This window comes from Prionailurus bengalensis, chromosome B1 (genome assembly GCF_016509475.1).
Source record: "Prionailurus bengalensis isolate Pbe53 chromosome B1, Fcat_Pben_1.1_paternal_pri, whole genome shotgun sequence".
Classification (NCBI taxonomy): domain Eukaryota; kingdom Metazoa; phylum Chordata; class Mammalia; order Carnivora; family Felidae; genus Prionailurus; species Prionailurus bengalensis.
Window position 1 is genome coordinate 201,095,589 of NC_057344.1, and position 22,743 is coordinate 201,118,331.

The 22,743-nt window shown below is 49.4% G+C and overlaps 1 protein-coding gene across 6 annotated transcripts in view; it reads right to left on the minus strand.

Annotated features, from left to right (window-relative positions):
- Positions 1-22,743, minus strand: part of EVC2 (EvC ciliary complex subunit 2) — a 133,641-nt gene that overhangs the window by 44,755 nt on the left and 66,143 nt on the right. For 5 of the 6 annotated variants that reach the window (XM_043572993.1, XM_043572996.1, XM_043572997.1 and 2 more), the window contains 4 exons: positions 14,852-15,176; positions 6,751-6,990; positions 4,390-4,565; positions 1,213-1,372 (listed from right to left, as the gene is read on the minus strand). In XM_043572993.1, the coding sequence (XP_043428928.1) occupies positions 1,213-1,372; positions 4,390-4,565; positions 6,751-6,990; positions 14,852-15,176 (901 nt within the window). The remainder of the gene's footprint in view (positions 1-1,212; positions 1,373-4,389; positions 4,566-6,750; positions 6,991-14,851; positions 15,177-22,743) is intronic. The other variant, XM_043572995.1, reaches the window with a different exon arrangement.

Consider the following 22,743-nt stretch of genomic DNA (forward strand, 5'->3'; position numbering starts at 1 on the left):
CATCCGGCCTCCTGCGCATCGAGCACATTGGTGCTTCCGGACTCAGTGTACGGGTGAGGTGAGCCCGTCGGGAGGCATTTTCACATCTGCCTGTGGGTCTCGCCTCTCCCAAGGTGGGCAAAGAGCAGAGAAGGTTAGTGATGAGGATAAAGCGTAGGCCCTAAGTCACAGGGGCCTCGGTTCAGCCCCATGTCTGCCACTTACTGGGTATCTCGCCGTGGCCACACCACTGAGCGCTATGACCCGAACGTGCGCATCCCTTCGGGCACTGATGCGTTCAAACCTAACACCTGATGTGACGGCCTTCGGAGGCGGGGCCTTTGGGAGGTGCCGGGATCATGAGGGTGGAGCCCTCGTGGACGGGAGTCGTGCCCTCACAAAGGAGACCCCACAGGGCTCCCACCGTGGGCAGACCCAGCGAAGAGTCGGCCGTCCGCAGCCCACACCAGGGTCCTCGCGAGTTCGAGCCCCACCCTGAGCTCAGGCTTTCAGCCTCCAGAGCCGCGAGGTATGAGTGTCAGTCCTTCACAAGCCCCCGGTCAGCTCGAGCTGCCACACTTAGGCTCTCTCACCTTCAGTGTTCTCATTAAAAAAGCAAAACCAGGGGCGCCTGGGTGGCCCAGTCGGTTGAGTGTCCGACTTTGGCTCAGGTTCATGGTTCTCAGTTCATGGGTTCGAGCCCCGCGTCGGGCTCTGTGCTGGCAGCTCGGAGCCTGGAGCCTGCTTCGGATTCTGTGTCGCCCTCTCTCTGTGCTGCTCCCCCATTCGCACTCTGTCTCTCTCTCTCTCTCTCTCTCTCAAAAATAAACATTAAAACAAATGTAAAAAAATAAAGCTAACACAAAAACAAAAGGAGCGAACGCTAGTACTGACCTCACAGGGTTAATGTAGGGACTCAGTGAGACATCTCCTGCAGCAAACTTAGCACAGGGCTGAGTAAGCCCTCAGTGAGCGCGAGGGTACCCATCGCTCACTCTTCACTCCCCCTGCCCTCACTCCCGGCCCCGGTGGGCGGGACCAACACACCAGGACTCTCTGCTCTGCCCAGGCTGGACGGCACCTGCAGGACCTTCCGGACACTGCGTTCTAGTGAGTCTCCGCCAGGCACGGCGCGTGGCTCTGGGAGATCCTCGGCTGCGCTCTGGGTGCCCGGCGCCCCGCGAGGGCTCGGAAAGGTCACACAGAGCGTCAAGGGCGCGAGTCCTTACGTACCTTTTGCAGTATCTCTCGCCTTCTCTTAAGGATTAATTTCTGGTGCAGCTTCTTCTTCTCCTGCTTCAAGTCATTGTCCAGCTTCTGTTTGATGGAAAAGACTTCCGTCTGGGTGCGCTGCAACAGGGCCTCCATCTGGTCCTCGTCCAGGTACCCTGCTCTAGGAGGGAGAGAGAGACAGAGGTGGCTGAGGCACGCTGCAAACCCACTCTCAGCCCAGCCATTGGTGTGGCTGGACGGTCATCTCTGCATGAGTTTGGTTTGATCAGAGAAAGTCTTCATTCACCCTGAAGGAGCAGAAGCGGAACAGGCAGCCGGGAAGTTCCCGAAATACGGGAAGGGCGAAGTCAGCGTCGCTAGAGACGTGCACAGAAGGCTCACCCTCAGAAACCCGCCGGTTTGGGCCAAGGCTGGGCAAGAGTTCTGGGAAAGAGTGGCGCTCAAGGGGCCACCACAGTTTTCCAAGAGGAGACGGTGGGTCAGGAGTTCCTGGTGATGGGATTGTCACGATGGAAGTCCAAGTGGGGGCGCCTGGGTGACTCGGGAGGTTAAGCGTCCGACTTCGGCTCACGTCATGATCCCGCGGTTCGTGAGTTCGAGCCCCGCGTCGGGCTCTGTGCTGACAGCGTGAAGCCTGGAGCCTGTTTCGGAGTCTGTGTCTCCCCCTCTCTCTGCCCCTCCCCTGGCTCGCACTCTGTCTCTCTCTCAAGAATAAACATTAAAAAAAATTAAAAACAAAACAAAACAAAAAAACAACGGAAGTCCAAGAAGTAAAGGTAGGAAATACCCCGTGAAGGGTTAATTCTTCACGTTAACCTGGGTAGCCGCAGGGCACCCACAGTAAGCGCTGTGTCTGAGTGGGTCTGGGAGGGGGTTTCCAGGAGACATTAGAGGGTAAAGCAGACCGCCCACCCTCCTCCATGTGGGGGGACCCCAGCCAATCCAGCAGGGGACTGAACAGAACACACGACAGAGGAAGGAGGAATCTGCCCCCTTTTTTCCAGCCTCACTGCTTCAGCTGGACTCCTCGCCTCACCTTCTGCTGCTCCCAGGCTGGGATCCCCTCTGGTTCTCAGGCCTCCGGACTCAGACTGAACTCCGCCACCCGCTTTGCTGAGTCTCCGGCTTGCAGATGACAGATGGTGGGCTTCTCAGCCTCTGTCACTGTGCGCGCCAACTCCCTGTACCTATCTGACTGGTTGTTTTTCTCCAGAATCCTGACCGATGCAGTCTGTTGCTGTGATTCCCACTACTAGTCCCAGTCGGCCTGCATCGCTGGGCTGGGCCCTCTGCTCCCACAGGGTAGTTTATCCATGGAAGCTTCTTGAAGGAGTGAATAGGTGAATGAATGAATGAATGAATGAATGCACGGTGGATACATGCCTTAGAAACAGAAGTCTGGGCCAACTTCTTAAAATAGAATTTAAAAGTCAGAGATAGGACACACCTGCCTAGTCGTGGCTCACGACAGTACGACCAGCTGTCCGGTGTTTCAGTTCAAGGCAAGGAACGGTTTCTTTGACTCGAGTGAAAATTAATCAGGAGTGTCAAGGCAACTGCAGTGACAAATTCATTAGCATCTTTGGGTAGGGAGTGTTCGCATAATTTGCACCTTACAGCATCCTCATTTGGTAGGGCGGGAGAGCTGCAGAGCCCTAATAAAATTACCAAGATGGCAGAATCAATTCAGAAAACCACAGACTGTCCTGGGAAAGCCAGCTTTATAGTTAGGCTTCTGTTTATTTCAGAGCTTCTCATAACCAGAAAGAGTAAGTGTCGTTGTTTGCAATCAAGTACCTCAAAGGAAGGAAGGAAGGAAGGAAGGAAGGAAGAAGGAAGGAAGGAAAGGAGGAAGGAAGGAAAGAAGGAAGGAAGGAAGGAAGGAAGGAAGGAAGAAGAAAGGAAGGAAGGAAGAAGGAAGGAAGGAAGGAAGGAAGGAAGGAAGGAAGGAAGGAAGGCAGGCAGGATGCAGAAGAGCTGAGGCTGCCCTGGCAGGAAGGTGCGTTTTCACCAACCACACAGTACCCTGGAGCTGCAGAGAAAGACCACGTGTGATCTAAGACCAGCATCTGTGTGCGTATGTATTGATTTATTTTAGAAAGAGAGAGAGAGCACATGTGCACCTGAGTAGGGTAGAGGGGCAGAGGGAGAGACCGAGACAGAGAGGGAAACAGAGAGAGAGGGAGAGAGAATCCCAAGTAGGCGCCACACCCAGCACAGAGCCTGGCTCAGGATTCAATCCCATGACCCCAGGATCACAACCTGAGCTGAAATTAAGAGTGGGACGCTCAACCGACTGAGCCACCCAGGTGCCCCAAGCCTCTGTGTGTTCTGACTTCACTCCCAAGTTCAAGGGGAAGTGGGCTCTCCCAACACACAGCCCATGTTAAGCCTCCACCACTGATCTTGCAGCGGGATGTTGGGGATTTGCTTTAAAATAACTCTGGAGGGGGGGCGCCTGGGTGGCGCAGTCGGTTAAGCGGCCGACTTCAGCCAGGTCACGATCTCGCGGTCTGTGAGTTCGAGCCCCGCGTCGGGCTCTGGGCTGATGGCTCGGAGCCTGGAGCCTGTTTCTGATTCTGTGTCTCCCTCTCTCTCTGCCCCTCCCCCATTCATGCTCTGTCTCTCTCTGTCCCAAAAATAAATAAACGTTGAAAAAAAATAAAATAAAATAAAATAACTCTGGAGGAGGGGCGCCTGGGTGGCTCGGTCGATTGAGCGTCCGACTTCGGCTCAGGTCACGATCTTGTGGTCCATGGGTTTGAGCTCCACGTCAGGCTCTGTGCTGACAGCTCAGAGCCTGGAGCCTGCTTCCGATTCTGTGTGTCCCTCTCTCTCTGCCTCTCCACCTGCCCCTCGCGCTCTGTCTCTCAAAATAATAATAAATAAACACTAAAAAAAAAAAATAAATAACTCTGGGGGGATGTGGAGCAACATCAAGATTGATCACGGAGATTGTATGACGGGCACAGGGAAGGTTCGTCATATGGCTGTCTCAACTATCACTTACATTTTTAAAATTCTACAATGCAAAGGATTCTTCCAACTAGAGAATCTTTCTTACGAAGTAAGGAGCAGTCAGTGTATTCGCTGACCGAGCAGCGTGGACGATCCCTGATGAGGAACGATGGGGCTAGGGGGTTGTGTGTGTCATCTGTGATGGCTCTCAGGTCTCACCTCTCATGCTTCTGGATGAACACGGTCAGCTGAGCATCAGCGGCGCTCAGAAGGCCTTGCACACGGGTCTCTGACGACTTCATGTTCTGGACCAGGTACTCCCTGTGGCCAAATCTTTTACTTAGATGGTATCTCTTACTAGCCTGGAAAAAGTCCATTAACTCTTCCAATTTCTCCTGTTTAGAAAAAAAAAATCAAGAAAATATGCCTCATTGACATTTAGAGAACATTCTAGATATGTAAAGCATTCCATTTCCTTTCTGAAGAAAATGCACAGGGGTAGGGGCATGGGGGTGATCACCTTCAACCGCCCTGCCATTAACAAGGGCTTAGAAGAAAATTACATACTAATAAGAAATGAGTGCATTCTAGACCCAGATAGCTGGGGGTTGTCGAAACATCTTTCCTGCCCTAGGAAAGGGGAAGCGGATTTTGCTCAGTCGCTCAGCCTTCACCCACGCGGTTCGCAAAACACAGCACCGGCACAGGTACGAACATCCTGGGGGTAAATCAGACACCTGAATTGACCCCCCGAACCTCCATACTCCGGCAGGAGACGGGAGGCAAGATGACAAAGCCCAAGCAAACACAAGACGCTGATGATAACCTGGGTTATGAGGTTATCAGATACCTGGGTATCTTCTCTGGGTCCGTCCTGGGCCCAGAGTGTTCCTCGCCTTATCCAACTTCATCTCGAGAGAGAGAACAACTGTTCCCACGTCACAGAGGAGGAAACGGGGTCCACAGCAAACTGCTGGCCAATGGCTGGGCAGGGATTTGAACTCAGTGATCTAATTCCAGGACCTGTGCTCTAAATTCAGGCTGCTATCGAATGCCGCTTTAACCAGTGGCACAGTAGTTAGATGGGCAGTCACTGGACCAGCGGTAATCAAAACATTGGCTTAAGCTGTGCTATCCCACTGAGTGGCTCTGCTGCCTTTCCCCAGCCGTGGAAATACAGTCCCTGCAGGGGGTCGCCAGAGAGATCAACGCTTTGTTCTACAAGATACATATGATACCACGGCCAGTCTCCTCTCCCCCTAAAGCTGCGATGTCCCCAGTTCCCGAGACCTGGGAACCTGCACCGTCCAGACAGAAAACCAGAACGGTTGGCCCGATACGGCCGAACACCAGCACGTTCCTGACTCACCAGCAGCAGAATCGATCTACCGGGAACACTGAGGCAATATTCCTGCCCTCCACAAAACCGGGTCCGTGCGAACCACTGACTCGAGCCAGTTTCGGAAGGAAAAGCGCCTTGCAGCACAGATGCCTGTGCTGTGGGACAATTATCACCCATGGAAGTCACCTTCCTGACCCCATTACTGCTAACAATCATGCATTCGTTCTAGCTCGAATGCCCACGTGTTGACAGTCAGCCACCGCCCGCCATGAGGAGAAAGATGACTCCATAACTGGTCAGCACTTAAGGGATGCCACGGGGTCTGAAGGCCTAACCAGGAAGACAACAGAATCCTTCCTGTATCTACTCCCGCTGAAGTCTGAGTGGGAACAACCCGGAGAGGCTGGCTTGTTCTCCTCACGCGTGCTGCCTCCTGATGGGGGCCCTCTCACCCTGGAAAACCCACTTTTGGGAGCCTTTTGGGGACGGTCACTTGGTCTTCTCTGGCACGGCCCTGCTCCTCACAGCCCTCGCTCGCCGGGCCTGTGCCGGGACCAGAAATCTGCTCGCATGGCTGCACGCCGGTGGTTTCACTCTGCGGGTGTAAACGCACGTGCAAAATATCCCGTGCGGGCCGCAGAAATGCCTCAGCAGCGGTGGTGACGGTCTCAGATCGGCTATTCCCATTGATGTTCGGGACTTTATTCCATCGGGATTAGTAACATTCACACCGAGGCTCACACGCAAACACACGGATTCACCCAGGAGTATCCACAGAGAGTAAACCCCAGGTATACGCGGATGCACGCGCACGTGCATGCACACGTGTATTTATAGATTTTTAACTGCTGTATATATATTAAGGGTATAATGTGCCAGGCACAGGCTCTTCCATGAATCTGCTCTATTACCCCCATTCTGCAGGCTGAGGGAACAGGATCGGGGGAGTCAGGCAATTTGCCTCAATTCGCAGAGCTGATGGCTGGTGAGACAGGAATTCGAATCCGAGTCAGCCGGCGTCCCCGGCCTGGGCTTCAAGCCACCGACTGCCCGGTTTACTGGCAACTCACGCACACGTCAAGGGGCGGAAGGAAAAGGCGGTCAGTTCACTGTACGCAACCGAAGGGAAGAGAAAGGAAGAGACGGGACTCACTCCGGCAGAGGAGAAACCCCCGAGAGACGGGGCGGGGGGCAGGGAAGTCCCTCTTCCCTCACCGCGAGCCGATGTGAGGCCTCACCTGTATTTCGGAGTAATCCTGCAGCAGCGTTTTCGCCGCCTCTGGCTTCAGTTCCCCTTGGAAAACGGCACTTTGTATCTGGGTAAAGAAGATATTGTGCAGTTCGTTTCTTTGGAAAATGGCCAGCTGCCTGTGCGCCTTGGCAAAGTCTTCCTCTTGCTGCAGAGCCAGGGACCTCCTGAGGTGCTCCTGCTCCAGGCCGTGCAGGGTCCGCAGGAGGCCGTTGCACTCCACAGCCCACTGCGGGAAAGGGAGGCGCAACGTGAGAGATTACTCGTCAAACAGGCACGCCCATGCCACATGCAAGTGCACACACACACACACACACACACGTGCACACAGCAACACGGTGCATATACGGACGTTCAAATGCATACGCGTACACACGTGCGTCCAGCCACCCACATGCACACGCCGAACACATGCACGCAGCAACACACAGTGCACAAGACCAAAGTGCACACGCATATATGCACATGCGCACAGCAAATATACACACACACAATACTTAGTGAACACGCATGCATGCACACACATACACATGCATACATGCACACGGCAATGCACAATGCATACACACATGTGCACACATATACAAAATGCACACAGCAACACAGTGCACACACATGTGCACACGCGTGCACATGCATGCATGCGTGTGCACACACATGCATATGCATACATGCGTGTGCACACAGCAAGTATATATACACACAGCAACACAGTGAATACATGCGTGCACATGCACACACATGCATACTGCAATGCAGAGTGCATACGAATGTGTGCACACGGATCCATACATGCACACACAGCACCTATACACTTACATGGCAACATACACGCGCGCGCACACACACACACACACACACACACACACACGTCCCAAGCTGGCAATGATAAGGCTGCTAAGCTCTGGGAAATACTGTTGCAACCTGTCCTTCACCATTATCTTCATGTTTTTCAGAACAATCTCAAAGCAGAAAATTCACAGGGATGGAAATCTGCAAATCAAACTGCCCGAAAATAGCTTGCAGAATGGAAACATTAATGGATTGTGCTGTTAGGCTCTCGGGCTTATTTCCATCATCTTTCATTCTTAACTCAATTGAAGAGGAAAATACCAGCAATCAGGCCAGAGTTGAGCTGATTTGGGTAAAAAAAGGAGGCAGAGTAGTTAAGAAATGGCCACTGGAGACCTGCATTCCTTGTGGTCATTATGAAGGAAGGAAGGAAGGAAGGAAGGAAGGAAGGAAGGAAGGAAGGAAGGAAAAGACACACCTACACTGAGTTCCTGCTGCCTTCACATCCCACTACCAGAAAAGACCCACATCCCAGGAGGAGAGTGTAATTAATTCCCCCTGGGGAGCAGACTTCTAAGATGGTCCCCAGCTTCTTGGCCCCATGGTATACACATCATATAGGTCCCTCCCCCTTGAGTGTGGACATGAACTCTGAACCTGACAGGACCGTCGCCTTATGACTTGGTTATTACGTGGCAAAAGTGAACGGGGTCTTGATGATGTAAAGGAGGTCCCTGATCAATTGACTTGAAGTTAACCGGGGGGGGAGAAAGGATCCTGGGTGGGCCCGAATACAGGAGGTGAGCATTCTGGAAAGATGCGCTGGGCCTTCCTGAACAGAGAGACGCTCTTCTGCTGGCCTTGGAGAAGGGAGCAGCCTCTTAAGAAGAACAGTACGTGGAGAAGGGAAACCTACAGGAGCTGAAGGCCCGAGTCCACACTGCAAGAAGGTGAATTCTATGCACGACCGAACAGCTGGGACCAGGGCCCCAAGCTCCAGAGAAGGCAGCCCAGCTGAGGCCCAGACGGCAGGCCTCTGAGACCCTGCAGAGAACTCAGCTAAACTGTGCCCAGACTCCCGGACGCAGAAACAATGGTCAGTGGGTGTGATGTGAAGTTGCTAGACGTGTGGCGATTTGGGACAGAAAATGAACACAGTCCACTTCACAGAGGTGAAGTCACACAAGCTCCGGGAAGCTGAGGGTCTCTCCCCAGCTCCTACCCGTGCCAGGAGAGGAGAGGAGGTGAAACCAGAATCTTTGGGCTCTGTGTTCTGCAGCCATAGACGTTGGAGCAAAGTCAGGGGAAGGTGCCCGTGTCCGTGAGGAAGAAAGCATGGCCATTCCAGGGGTCAAGGTCAAGAGACCGTGGCCTCAGGTGGCATGAGGGGTTGGGTGGTGGCTGTGTAGGCTAAATGGAGACGCAGGGGAGGCAGAAGGGGGATGGGGACAGAGGGAGAGGGCTGTATGTAGCCCCTCCGGCTAAGCAGGGACCACCGTACGCCCGCCAATGCTCTGTGTTCTCAGTGACCCATGTGGCCAGGTGCCCAGACCTACCGCCTGCGTTTCCGATCACTCACAAAAGCCTATAAAGGTGATACAGATGTGCTTCTGCCTTTCTAGTTCTTGTTCCTTACGTTTGAATTTGCTCAGAATCCGGCCCAGATAGGAGAGTGTTATTTACACAGGGCCCCCCAAAAGCCCAGCAGCCCACTCAGGACAATCCCTGCCCTTGGGGTGCAACGACACCCCACATCTGTGAAGACCAGCAGCCACAGCCTCCCGAGGTCACGGACCTCCACATGCGTCCTCCCGGCCACATCTCCAGGGACCACCCCCGTATCAACGGTTTGCCTCGGCCACCAGAAAACACACGGTCTTGTTTTAAAAGCTGATCGTATAGGGGCACCTGGGTGGCTCAGTCGGTTAAGCGTCTGACTTCAGCTCAGGTCATGATCTCACGGTTCGTGGGTTCGAGCCTCACGTCGGGCTCTGGGCTGGCTGCTCAGAGCCTGGAGCCTGCTTCAGATTCTGTGTCTCCCTCTCTCTCTCTCTGCCCCTCCCCCACTCATGCTCTGTCTCTCTCGGTCTCAAAAATAAATAAAAACATTTAAAAAAAAGCTGATTGTACAAAAGGATTGGATCAGACTTCTGTGAGCCACTCTTCTGGGCAGAAGTGGTTATTCACAGCTTTCATCTGAACTAAGAGGATGCAGCTCACCCACGGTCAGGGGGGTGTGGGCACCACAGGACGATCTGCTGCTGAGACAGGAGCTGGCGCCCAGTTAGGCTGATTCGCTCATCAAAGTGACCTTCTTTTCCTGACAGTATGAAATTCAAGCCGCACGCCTCAATTTATTTTCATTAACAGGAGCGAAACATCGGGTGAAATCCACATGGCTTCTCGCAGTCAGGACGTATGCAGCGCGCACGCGCATGCACGGAAATCCTAAAATAAAGTTATCTGTCCTTGTTCAGAATTACATTTCTGAAGAATAAGGCACGAAGCCATGATATGCTCGTGTCGGAGTGAAGCATTCCCTAAAACCAATTAAGAATTTTTAATGTTTACTTCTGAGAGAGACAGCGAGCGAGCGAGCAGGGGAGGGGCAGGGAGAGAGGGAGGCACAGAATCGGAAGCAGGCTCCAGGCTCCGAGCTGTCAGCAGAGAGCCCGACGCGGGACTCGAACTCACCAGCTGTGAGGTCAGGACCTGAGCCGAAGTCGGTCACTTAACCGAATGCGTCACCCGGGCGCCCACTAAAACCAATTTTGATGCAAGCCCCCCTCGCTTCCATCTACGCTGCCCTCCTGCGTTCAGGGTCCAGAGACCTGCAGAAATGTGTTCACCCCCTGACCGAGCTCAGTCCTCCTGGGGCACAGGTGAGAAGGCTATGCTGTAAAGCAGGGGAGCCCCCCACCAAGGGCCTATCGAGCAGGTGAGCATATAGAAGCGAGTGAGGTGTCCTGGTATGAGGGGCACTAAGGGGTGGTGGAGAGTGGACACAATGGAGAGAAGCCCTGCCTACGGGCCACCCACTGCTCAGCCCACCAACGGGGGCTCTGCAAGAACATGGACGCACCGCGGCACATCTCCCCATTTTTTAAAAGAAGCTGGAAGTCTGGATTTGTGAGGCGCCTAGGTGGCTCAGTCGGTTGAGCGTACGACTTCAGCTCGGGTCATGATCTCGCGGTCTGTGAGTTCGAGCCCCACGTCGGGCTCTGTGCTGATGGCTCGGAGCCCGGAGCCTGCTTCCTCCGATTCTGTGTCTCCCTCTCTCTCTGCCCCTCCCCCACTCACACTCTCTCTCTCACAAAAATAAATAACATTATAAAAATTTTTTAAATAAAAAACTAGTTCTTAATGGAATAATATGCCCAAAATATTTTCACACATTTTCTTTTAAAGACGACTGTGATAAACATAGAGGTAAGTTACGAGGTCACTGGTAGTTTTTGTTAACAGGGAGTGGCTTGCACGGACCGGAAGGGAAGACTTTTGCAGTTCAGATGCTATTTTTGGAAGCGAACTGGCTCAAGCAAGGCGACCGGTTTCTGAACAGGGTGACCCAAAGGACCCAGAGCGATGGCAGCCTCCTGCTGCGGGCCAGCAGACTGGGGAGTGAGGCCAGGCAGGAACACGCTTGTCCCGCCATCCCTTCTCAGGACCCCAACTACCTGCGCCAATAATGAGGCAACACTTACAGCCACATTGTTGTAGGCAGCCTTCTGGGAGCTAAAGGTAGGAGGCAGCAGGATGGGTTAGCCTGGCACAGGGCAGCAGGGGGGGTATGGCGTGCCAACGCACCATGGCTGCAGGGAGGTGCGGGGTTGGCGCTCGCTGCCTGGCGGCTCTGCTGTCTTGGCCCCACCCACGTGTCCTCGGGCAGGTGACCTTCTCCAAATCCGTTTCCTCAGCTGTAAAAGTGGGATCCTATCAATTCCCACCTCACTCAGGGGGTGTGAAGATGTGACGAGAAGGTCTGCGTGCCGTGCTTAGAACCACACCTGCATGTGGCGAGCGCGAAGTGTGGGAGCGTCTAATAAGATCAGAAAATACTTACACCGTGATATTAAGCGGGAACGAGCAAGATACGCAATTTTATGAACTCCCTAAACTGTACTTTGTTAAAAAAAAAACAGAGGCGGTGCCTGGGTGGCTCAGTCGCTTAAGCATCTGACCCTCGATTTCACCTCAGGTCATGATCTCAACAGTTCGTGAGTTCGAGCCCCGCGTCGGGCTCTGCGCTGACAGCACGGAGCCCGCTTGGGATTCTCTCTTTCCCTGTCCCTCTGCCCCTCGCCTGCTGATGCACTTGCTCTCCCTCTCAAAATAAATGAACAAACATACATATAGAAAGCAAAAGGCCAAAATGGATGCTGAAATCTCTGGGGTCAGGCAACAGTAGGAACTCAAAAACAACAGACTGAATGAATGTCTACCTTGGATGGCAAAGGGGGTGCCACTTTTTTTTTCAAGGTTTCTCTTTTTATGCTTTGGAGCTGGAGTTGGCAAACTTTTCTGTAAAGGGCCAGATAAATCTTTTAAGGTTTGCCATCACACATCCTATCCTTCTACCTTTTTTTTCTTGCTTCGCTTTTATTTTTCACCATCCTTTAAAAATGTAAAAACAGGGGCTCCCGGGGGCTCAGTCGGTTGAGCGACCGACTTCAGCTCAGGTCACGATCTCGTGGTTCGTGAGTTCGAGCCCCATGTCAGGCTCTGTGCTGACAGCTCGGAGCCTGGAGCCTGCTTTGGATTCCGTGTCTCCCTCTCTCTATCCCTCCCCTGCTTATGCTCTCTCTCTCAAAAAATAAATAAATGTTAAAAAATTAAAAAAATATAAAAATGTAAAAACACATTCTCAATCCACGGGCCAGACAAAAACAGGCTGGGCTCATGGGTCTAGTTTGCTGTCTCCTATTTTCTAGTACTTTCCAAGCCTCTTTCCTAGAACGTGTATTATTTTCATAGGAACAAAAATGATAACAAATTTAGGAGAGAAGAGAAAGAGGAGCTGTGTGATGGTTCAGGGGTCAAATCACTGCTCTGTGAGCTCAGCACCGTCTTCAGAAGCACGTGGCTTAGAGAAACTTGGTGTTGACCGGCACAGTCATGGAGGGAGGTCAGAGAGCGGGGTCAGCCGGCAGGAAGCTGGTGGCTGAGGAATGCCCCCAACCCCTGCCAGACACAAAACCACATCCTAACCCAGAACCTGTGCATGTGACTCTATTCAGAATGAAGATCTTTGCAGATGTAATTAAGTTAAGGATCTCATGGGACCATCCTGGGCTGTTTGGGTGAGCCCTAACTCCAAAGACAAGTGCCCTTACAAGAGACAGAAGAGATGACATCCCGGGCTAAAAGAGTGCATGTGAAGACAGAAGTCAAGACTGGAGTGATGTGGCCACCAGCCAAGGAGTGCCTGGAGCCACCAGAAGCTGGGAGGGACAAGAAAGGACCTTCCCCTAGAGACTTCTGAAGTGTATGCACGGCTGACACCTCTATTTAGGACTTGTGGCCCCCAGAATTGTCAAAGAATGAAAATATCTTGCTTTAAGCTACTAAATCTGTGGTAATTTGTTATAGCAGTCACAGGAAGTTCATACAGGAGCCGAGCAGAAAATGAGCATCACCCTAAAACGAGATGCATGTTAAGGGGAGGGGGATCCCGGGGGCAAGGCATGAATCTCGCCTCTTTTCATCACCACCCAGCTTGCAGGCCGACAACAGATGACCACCGGAGGACCACAAGCTGTGGGCCCTGTTTGTCCACGTCCAGGGGAATCTGGGCATGGCCGGCAGGCTGGGGAACAGGAGTTAGCAGTTCAGAAGCCTGTTCCTTCCTAAATAGGTATTAGATCTCCTGAGGATGACCGATTTCTAGACCAGGAAATGGGGGCTCAAGTCCCAGGGACTGAGCCTCTTTCACAGAGGAAGGAAGACATCAGGCTTGACTGGATGCACTCAGTGAAGAACTCTAGTATGATTTCTCTCAAAACAGAAACTGACAGGTTTCTTAGAGAAATGAGAACTGATCTCTGGTCAACAGAAGCCAGCCCTGGGAAGGCCGAGGGTCAGAACTCTCAGAGCTGAGCACTGTACACTGAGCCTGGGGCAGCCAACACCTCTTGGCTACTTTTTCTGCATCGCCTCTCCCAGTCACCCTGAGAGGGGGTGCCCTCAGCCCTGGTTCACAGACAGGCAGGCTCATCCAGGCCCCCAGGAGCTGAACCGCAATATACTACAAAGGGAGTCCAGGTCTGTCTGACAATGGAGCTGGTGCTGGAGGGCTCCGCCATCTAGCACCACGCAGCCCAGACGGACACCCACACATGCTGACGTCACCACCTCCCTGGGCCACGCTCTCTGTGGATGCATGCTTTCTACTCTCCCCATGACCTCCCACAGCACTGTGAACACATCTCTATTCTCAAATAGTTGAATGAGGTCACACCTTCTAAACGTGAAGATCGTTCATTGAACTGTGAACTTCTTGAACTCAAGAACCATGTCTCATTTTGCTCTGTACTTCACTGCCTAGCCCAGTGCATGGAGACAGTAAGTGATCAATAAATCCTTTCTAAATAAATTCTAGATGGATGGATGGATGGACAAGTGGATGAAAGGGTGGTGGGTGGGTGGATGGAGAGGTGAACAGAAAGATGGATGGATGGATGATGTATAGATGGACAGGTGGATGGAAGGGTGGTGAGTGGGTGAAAGGATGGATGGATGGGTGGATGGGTGAATGGGTGGGTGGATGGGTGCATGGAAAGGTGCTGGGTAGACGGATGGATGGGTGGATGGATGGATGGACAGGTGGATGGAAGGGTGGTGAGTAGGTGAAAGGATGGATAGATGGGTGGATGGGTGAATGGGTGGGTGGATGGGTGGATGAAAGGGTGCTGGGTAGATGGATGGATGGGTGGATGGATGTATAGATGGATGGGTGGATGGAAGGGTGGTGGGTGGGTGAAAAGATGGATGGATGGGTGGATGGAAGGGTGGTGGGTAGATGGATGGATGGGTGGATAGATGAGTGGATTAAAAGAGTGATAGGTAGATGGATGAATGGGTATATAGATGGACAGGTGGATGGAAGGGTGGTGGATGCACAGATGGATGGGTGGATGGATAAGTGGATGGACAGGTGGATGGGGGGGTGAGTGGATGGATGGATAGATGGATGGGTGATGAGTGATTGGGCGGATGGACGGGCAGACGGATGGATAAATGATGAATCCCTGAGAGAAAGCAGACAGGAGAGTGAAGCCTTCCTTTCAAAGCTGCCTCACCTTCTCACTGACACGTTTCAGCAATTCTTCTGCTTCTTCCATTGCCGCCATCTCCCTCTGGTACTGGTTCTCTGTCTTCTTTCTCGTTTCCAGGTCACATTCAGCTGTCAATGCCACCATCTTCCGATCATATTCCTCCTGTATTTCTTTCTCCAGCAACAGAAACTGCGTTTTGAAAACGGAGCCCATCCTCCTCTCTACTTGGGGGGAGAGGTGGCCAGCGCTGGTCAGATTCTTCAGCAGAAGGGCGATGATATCTCTGCTGATTTGGGTTCGACAAGCCTCCAGGGCTGAGTCGGCCCGATTCAGGGTTGCAATCTCCAACCTGGGGGACACAAAAGCCAAGAGCAGTCCACTCGGTGAAGTCACAGCAGACACCGAAGGTCCCACAGAGCTCTGAAGTTTTGAATGATTTGTAGGTAACGCCTTTCTTTTTCCCTTTTTCCTCCTCCTCTTCCTCCCTCCCTCCTGCTCCAGCCTGTTACTGTCGGCCAGAGACCAAATTAGCAGATTCTTCAGTAGTCAGTTTGCAGGGTGCCAGGCTGGAAACTGGAAACAGGCTGGAAACTGGAATACAACTGATATAAGGCCTGGTCTTTGTCAACAAGTAACACTTCAATAACAACAAGGAGGCCAAGGGAAAAATGGACAGTTAATATATCTAGAAGCCGATTTTACTTTGTTCTGATTTAAAGTCATCTTGTGGAAATAACAACTAAATGTAATACGGTGCCCCGGATGGGATCCTGGAACAGAAAAAGGACATTAGAAAAACTAGGGAGAAGTTAAGATGGCAGAGGAGCAGGGGGACCCTAAGCTTGCCTCGTCCCTCAAACACAGCTCGGTAAGTATCAAATCATTCTGAGCACGCAAGAAATCAATCTGAGGACTAAGAGAATAAAACTGCAAGTCTACAAGTAGAATCGTGGAAAGTAGGAGCTGCAGAGGGTTGATTTGGGGGAGATAAGAACTGCGGGTTTTGGGGGTGGTGGGGAGGGAACCCTGCTTACGGAGATTACCGCAGGGTATTAGCAACAGCAGAGCACAAAACCTGAAGCTTTAGAAGTCTGACACCAGCGGGGTCGTGCCTGGCTTAGCGGTGATCCTGCCAACAAACTGGGCAATTTGGAAGACATGGATAATAAATTCCTAGACTCACAAGTTACCAAAACTGAAACAGGAAGAAATAGAAAATTTGAACAGACCCATAACCAGCAAAGAAATTGAACCTGTAATCAAAAATCTCCCAACAAACAAGAGTCCTGGGTCAGATAGCTTCCCTGGGGAATTCTATCAGACATTTAAAGAAGAGTTAAAGGGTGCCTGGGTGGCTCAGTCGGTTAAGCATCCGGCTTCGGCTCAGGTCATGATCTCACAGTCCGTGAGTTCGAGCCCCGTGTCAGTCTCTGTGCTGACAGCGCAGAGCCTGGAGCCTGCTTCGGATTCTGTGTCTCCCTCACTCTCTGCCCCTCCCCTGCTCATGCTCTGCCTCTCTCTGTCTCAAAAATAAATAAAAACATTAAAAACAATTTTTTTTAAAAGAAGAGTTAATACCAATTTATCTCAAATTGTCTCCCCCCCCCCAATTACAAATGGATGGAAAACTTACAAACTCATTGTAAGAAGCCAGCATTACCTTGATTCCAACACCAGATAAAGACCCCACTAAAAAGGAGAAGTACTAGTCAATATCCCTGATAAACATGAATGCAAAAACTCTCAAGAAACTATCAGCCAATCGAATTCAACAGTGAATTAAAAGAATTATTCACCATGATCAAGTGGGATTTATTCCTGGGCTGCAAGAGCAAATCAATATTTGCAAATCAATCAACACGATGCACCGTTTTATGAATAAAAGAAAGGATAAGAACCATATGATCCCCTCAACAGACGCAGAAAAAGGATTTGACAAGATACAACATCCATCGTTGATAAAAGAAAACCCTCAACAAAGTAGGTATAGATGGAACATAACCTCAACATCTTAAAGGCCATATACAAAAGACCCACAGCTAGTATCATCCTCAATGGGGTAAAAACTGAGAGCCTTTCCGCTGAAGTCAGGAACAAGACAAGGATGTCCACTCTCACCATCACTATTTAACACAGTACTGGAAGTCTTAGCCTCAGCAATCAGACAACAAAAAGAAATCAACAAGGAAGAAGCCGAACTTCTATTTGCAGACGACGTGATACTCTATGTAGAAAACCCAAAAGACTTCACCAAAAAACTGCCAGAACTAATCCATGAATTCAGCAAAGTCACAGGATATAAAATCAACGTACAGATATCTGTTGCATTTCTATACACCAATAATGAAGCAGCAGAAAAAAAATCAAGGAATCGATCCCATTTGCAATTGCACCCAAAACAGTAAGATATCTAGGATTAAACCTAACTAAAAAGGTAAGAGATCTGTACTCTGAAAACTACAGAACATGGAGGAAAGAAATAGAAGAGGACACAAAGCAATGGAAACACATTCCATGCTCATGGACTAGAAGAACAAATATTGTTAAAATGTCTACACTAGTCAAAGCAATCTACACATTTAATGCAATCCCTATCAAAACACCACCAGCATTCTTCACAGAGCTAAAACAAACAATCCTAAAATTTGTATAGAACCACAAAAGACCCCGAATGGTCAAAGCAATCCTGAAAAAGAAAAGCAAAGTGGGAGGCATCACGATTTAGGACTTCAAGCTATATTACAAAGCGGTAATCATCAAGACAGTATGGTACTGGCACAAAAACAGACACATACATCAATGGTACAGAACAGAAAACCCAGAAATAGGTCTACAACTATGTGGTCAACTAATCTTTGATGAAGCAGGAAAGAACATCCAATGGAAAAAGGACAGTCACTTCAACAACAACGTGCAGATGAACCCAGACCACTTCCTTACACCATACACAAAAATAAACTCAAAATGGATGAAAGGCCTCAATGTGAGACAAGAAACCATCAAAATCCTAGAGGAGAACACAGGCAGGCAGCAACCTCTTTAACCTCAGCAAGAACAACTTCTTACTAGACACATCTCTGGAGGCAAGAAAAACAAACGCAAAAATGAACTACTGGGACCTCATCAAAATAAAAAGCTTCTGCACAGTGAAGGAAACAATCAACAAAACTTAAAGGCAACCTATGGGAATGGGAGAAGATATTTGCAAATGACATATCTCACAAAGGGTTAATATCCAAAACCTATCAAGAACTTATCAAACTCAACACCCAAAAACCAAATAATCCAGTGAAGAAATGGGCAGAAGACATGAATAGACACTTTTCTAAAGAAGACATCCAGATGACTAACAGAAACGTGAAAAAGACGCTCAACATCGTTCATCATCAAGGAAATACAAATCAAAACCATGATGAGATACCACCTCACCTGTCAGAATGGCTAAAATTCACAACACAAGAAACAACAGATGTTGGCGAGGATGCAGGCAAAGGGGAACCTTCTTCACTGTTGGTGGGAATGCAAACTGGTGCGGCCACTGTGGAAAACAGTGTGGAGGTTCCTCAAAATGTTAAAAATAGAACTACCCCATGATCCGGCGACTGCACTAGTAGGTATTTACCCAAAGGACATAAAAATAAAAGTACAGATTCAAAGGGGTACACACACCCCAATGTTTATAGAAGCACTATCAACAACAGCCAAACTATGGAGAGAGCCCAAATTTCCACTTACTGATGAGTGGATAAAGATGTGGTATATATATTCAATGAAATATCACTCAGCCATTAAAAAGAGTGAAATCTTGCCATTTGCAATGACGTGGATGGAGCTAGAGTGTATAATGCTAAGCGAAATAACTCAGAGAAAGACAAATATCATATGATTTCACTCCTATGTGGAATTTAAGAAACAAAACAGATAAACCTATGGGAAGGGGGAAAAAAAGAGAAGAGTGGGAAATAAACCACAAGAGAGTCTTAACGACAGAGAACAAACTGAGGGTGGATGGAGAGGAAGTGGGTGGGCTGATGGGTTAAATGGATGATGTGTATTAAGGAGGGCACTTGTTGGGATGGGCACTGGGTATTGTATGGAAGTGATGAATCACTGAATTCTCCCCCCTGAAACCAATATTGCGCTGTTGGTTAACTAACTAGAACTTAAATAAAAATTTGAAAAGAAAAATAAAAGACAATCTAGGGAAATCTGAATGAAGTACGGACTTTGGTGAAGAATGGATCGACATTGGCTCATTGATTGTGTGCCATAACCATGTAACCTGCTGACAACAGGGGAGATTGTGTACAGTGTAGGGGGGGGACTCTCCTTACTGTCTTCTCAATTTTTCTGTAAATCTACAACTGCTGTAAAATAAAGTCTACTCAAGAAAAATCAATGAGATGCATCACAGGGTCCCAGGTTCTAGAACTTGATTGTGGTGGTGGTCGCATGACTCGATCCTTTACAGGAATGTGTCAGATTATACTCAATACGGGTGAATTTTACAGTATGTTCATCATACCTCTATATAGCTATAAAAGGATGCATAGAAAAATTAATGCTCATGATGAAAAGTGTGGATAACAAAGACAAACAGAAAAAGACTTCCTTTACTGTAAGACCAATATTTCAACACAACCAATGAAGGTATTTGGCTGTATTTGCTTCCAGTTTGTTTCTCTAAGCCTACACTTTTCCATGTTTGCACACCATTTACATAGATGCAAAAACAATTCTGTCCTTTTTTTTTTTTTATTAGCACTGTAACAGGAAACTTCCAGTGGTGTTTAAAAGTCATAAAAGTTTGAGGCGCCTGGGTGGCTCAGTGGGTTAAGTGTCTGACTTCGGCTCAGGTCAGATCTCACAGTTCATGGGTTTGAGGCCCAAGTCGGGCTCTGTGCTGACAGCTCAGAGCCTGGAGCCTGCTTCGGATTCTGTCTCTCTCTCTCTCTCTCTCTCTCTCTGCCCCTCCCCAGCTCGCATTCTGTCTCTGTCTTTCAAAAATGAATGTTAAAAAAAATTGTTTTAAAGCCATAAAAGTTTCCTCTACAGTGGTTGCAAAATAGTTCATTTTGTGATGTACCATGATTTTGAACCATTTTTCTAGTGTTGCACATTTGGGTTACTTGAAAAATTCAAAACCTAAAATAGTCCCACAGTAACTATCAATGTAAAGAGTTTTGGGTGCGCCTGGGCAGCTCAGTCAGTTAAGTGTCTGATTCTTGATTTCAGCTCAGGTCATGATCTCACAGTTCCTAAGTTCAAGCACCACGTCAAGCTCTCCACTGACAGTGCAGCGTCTGCCTGGGATTCTCTCTCTCTCTCTCTCTCTCTCTCTCTCTCTCTGCCCCTCCCCTGCTTGTTCTCTCCTCCCTCTCTCTCTCTATCTCAAAGTAAATAAACTCAAAAAAAAAAAAAAACCAAGAACCAAAAAAACCCCACAATGTCAGTTAAATCTACTTTTTTCTGCCCTCCCTTTTCTCTTTTATGCCATTGGTTTGTTGGGGGAGCTAGATTATTCATCCTGCAGAATGCTCCACCTTCTTTCCATGGGGTGTCACTGTTCCTCTCTCCTCTGTATTTCCTGTAAAGTACTAGTTACATCTCATATCTTGATTAGAATCAGACTTAATTTGTTTTCCAAAATACCCTGTAAGTGGCACCATATGCTTCCTACAAGGTCAAAGGATGGCTAACTTCTAAGAGATCAGGAGGTTCAAGTAAGTGCCAGCATGATCCCTGCATCATAAAGTCTATCAACCTTCACCTAACCGTTTTAGCATCCAAATGCAACTGTTACTTAGATCCACGATTTCATTAGGGGCTGGAAAATGTTCATTTTGTGATTCTATCACTTCCACGTTCATAAAGCTGACAGTCTTCAAACAATCCATAGATTGTTCTGTTCCATCAGAACAATGTTGTTCTGACATAAAGTCTGTAGACAGAATGGATGTTTGATTCTTTGCTAATTACAACTGATGTCATAGCAACTTCCAATGGTGACAAATGAGATTGGGTCCGTGTTTTTCTTTTCTTGTTTGTTTCCTTATTTTGTTGTTATTTTGCTTTATTTTGTTTTGGTATTTGAAAACAAAAGGATGCTCAAACTTTTGCCAAATCCCTGAGAATCTGAGCTTTGGATAACTTCTACTGGGAAGCTCACAAGAGGAAGAACATGAAATACGTTACCAGGCAGCATGGCTTATGGGGCAAATGACACCTGATTGGTAGATCACATCTGGATGGGGGCACCTGTACATGAGCCATGAATGTCTAGCAGGGAAGCCACACTCTGGACTTCCTCAAGGGAAGTGACTCTGGGAACTGGGGATGTCCCTTGTGGGGGGACCCTGGAAGCTATGCTTGTGAGTTGTTACAGGAGATTCTGGCTCCTGTGGGGTATGAAGCTTTTAAGACAGGAAGGCTCCCACCTGAGCCCTGATGTGGATTACATCTCCTTGCACTGAGCTGTGTCGCCTGGCGAGAAAACACCTCCCAGACAGCGACGTAGTCCACAATGTGACCTGGGGCAAGGACACCCACGGAAGAATGCCTGATGTCCTCGTGGCAAGCCATGTTCCTGCCCCTCTGGCCATCTGCTTACACGGGGTCAAGTGTAGCTTATGGGAGTCTTTTGAGCCCAAGTGTTCACCTGGACCTAGGAACACCCCCTCCTCCTGTCCTGCATCACTGTGAAATTACAAATTTTTATGTATTTGGTGGGTTTCAATCAACTGCAGTGATAATTCTTTTTGGTGCTCAAATTTTTCCGTCTCAGGTCAAACTAGCTCCTGTGTCCTTTAGACATAACCCGATCAGCCTTTTTCTTTTTTTTAAGGTTTATTTTTTTATTTTGAGAGAGAAAGAAAGGGAGAACCAGCAGGGGAGGAGCAGAGAGAGAGGGAGAGAGGGAATCCCAAGCAGATTCTGCGCTGTCATCACAGAGCCCGACGCAGGGCTCGAACACACGAACTGTGAGATCACGGCCCAAGCCGAAATCGAGAGTCAGAGACCCAACTGACTGGGCCACCCGGGCACCCCTCATCAGTCTACTTTTAAGTAACAGCTCTGGCATTTCATCTCTCATTTTCTCCACTACTCACTGAGCAGGTGTGTGTGCTGAGTGTCCCAGGTCACAAAGCAAGAAAGAAGCGCATGCAGGGTTAAACATCCAAAGAACGAGGCCATGTTCCGCAGGCTCAGAAAAAAAATTACTTCTCTGCTGAGAGAGACACAGTAGATTTCACATCTTTAATGAAGCTGTTTGTGGCGGGCAAGCTCATGGTCCCCTGAAGACATCCACGTCCTAATCCCCAGAACCTCTGGATGTGCTGGGTTACGTGGCAAAGGAGAAACAAGGTTGCGGATGAAATTAAGGTGGCTCATCAGCTGACCTTAATGGTAGAGAGATAAATAACAAGGGTCTCTAAGAGTGGGAGGAGGGGGCAGAAGATGAGTGGGATTGGGAGAGGAAGAAAGGGGTGGGGGGTATGGGGTCATCAGCCCTGAAGACGGAGGACGGGCCAGGAGCCCGGGAGAGGGGAAGTCTCAAGGAGCCGGAGAAGGCAAGGAAACGGATTCTCCCCTAGAGCTGACCCCCTGGCTTTTCTTGGGGAGGCCTGTTTTGGACTATGACCTCCAGAACTAGAAGACAATGCATTTGTGCTGGTTGAAGCCACCCAGTTCGCGGTGATTTGTTACTGCTGAATACGAAACTCCTACATCTTGCCCGACCACTCTATCCATCATTCATTCATTGGTTCATTGATTACCTTGCACAAGAGAGTGTTGCGGCTGCCTGTCGGGTAAACTCCCAGTGTTCTACCAGGTACGTGGGGGTTGGAATGAACAAGAGGACATCTCTGTAGGTCACTGCTGTCCAACCACCTACCAGTTAAGGGACCCGGGGA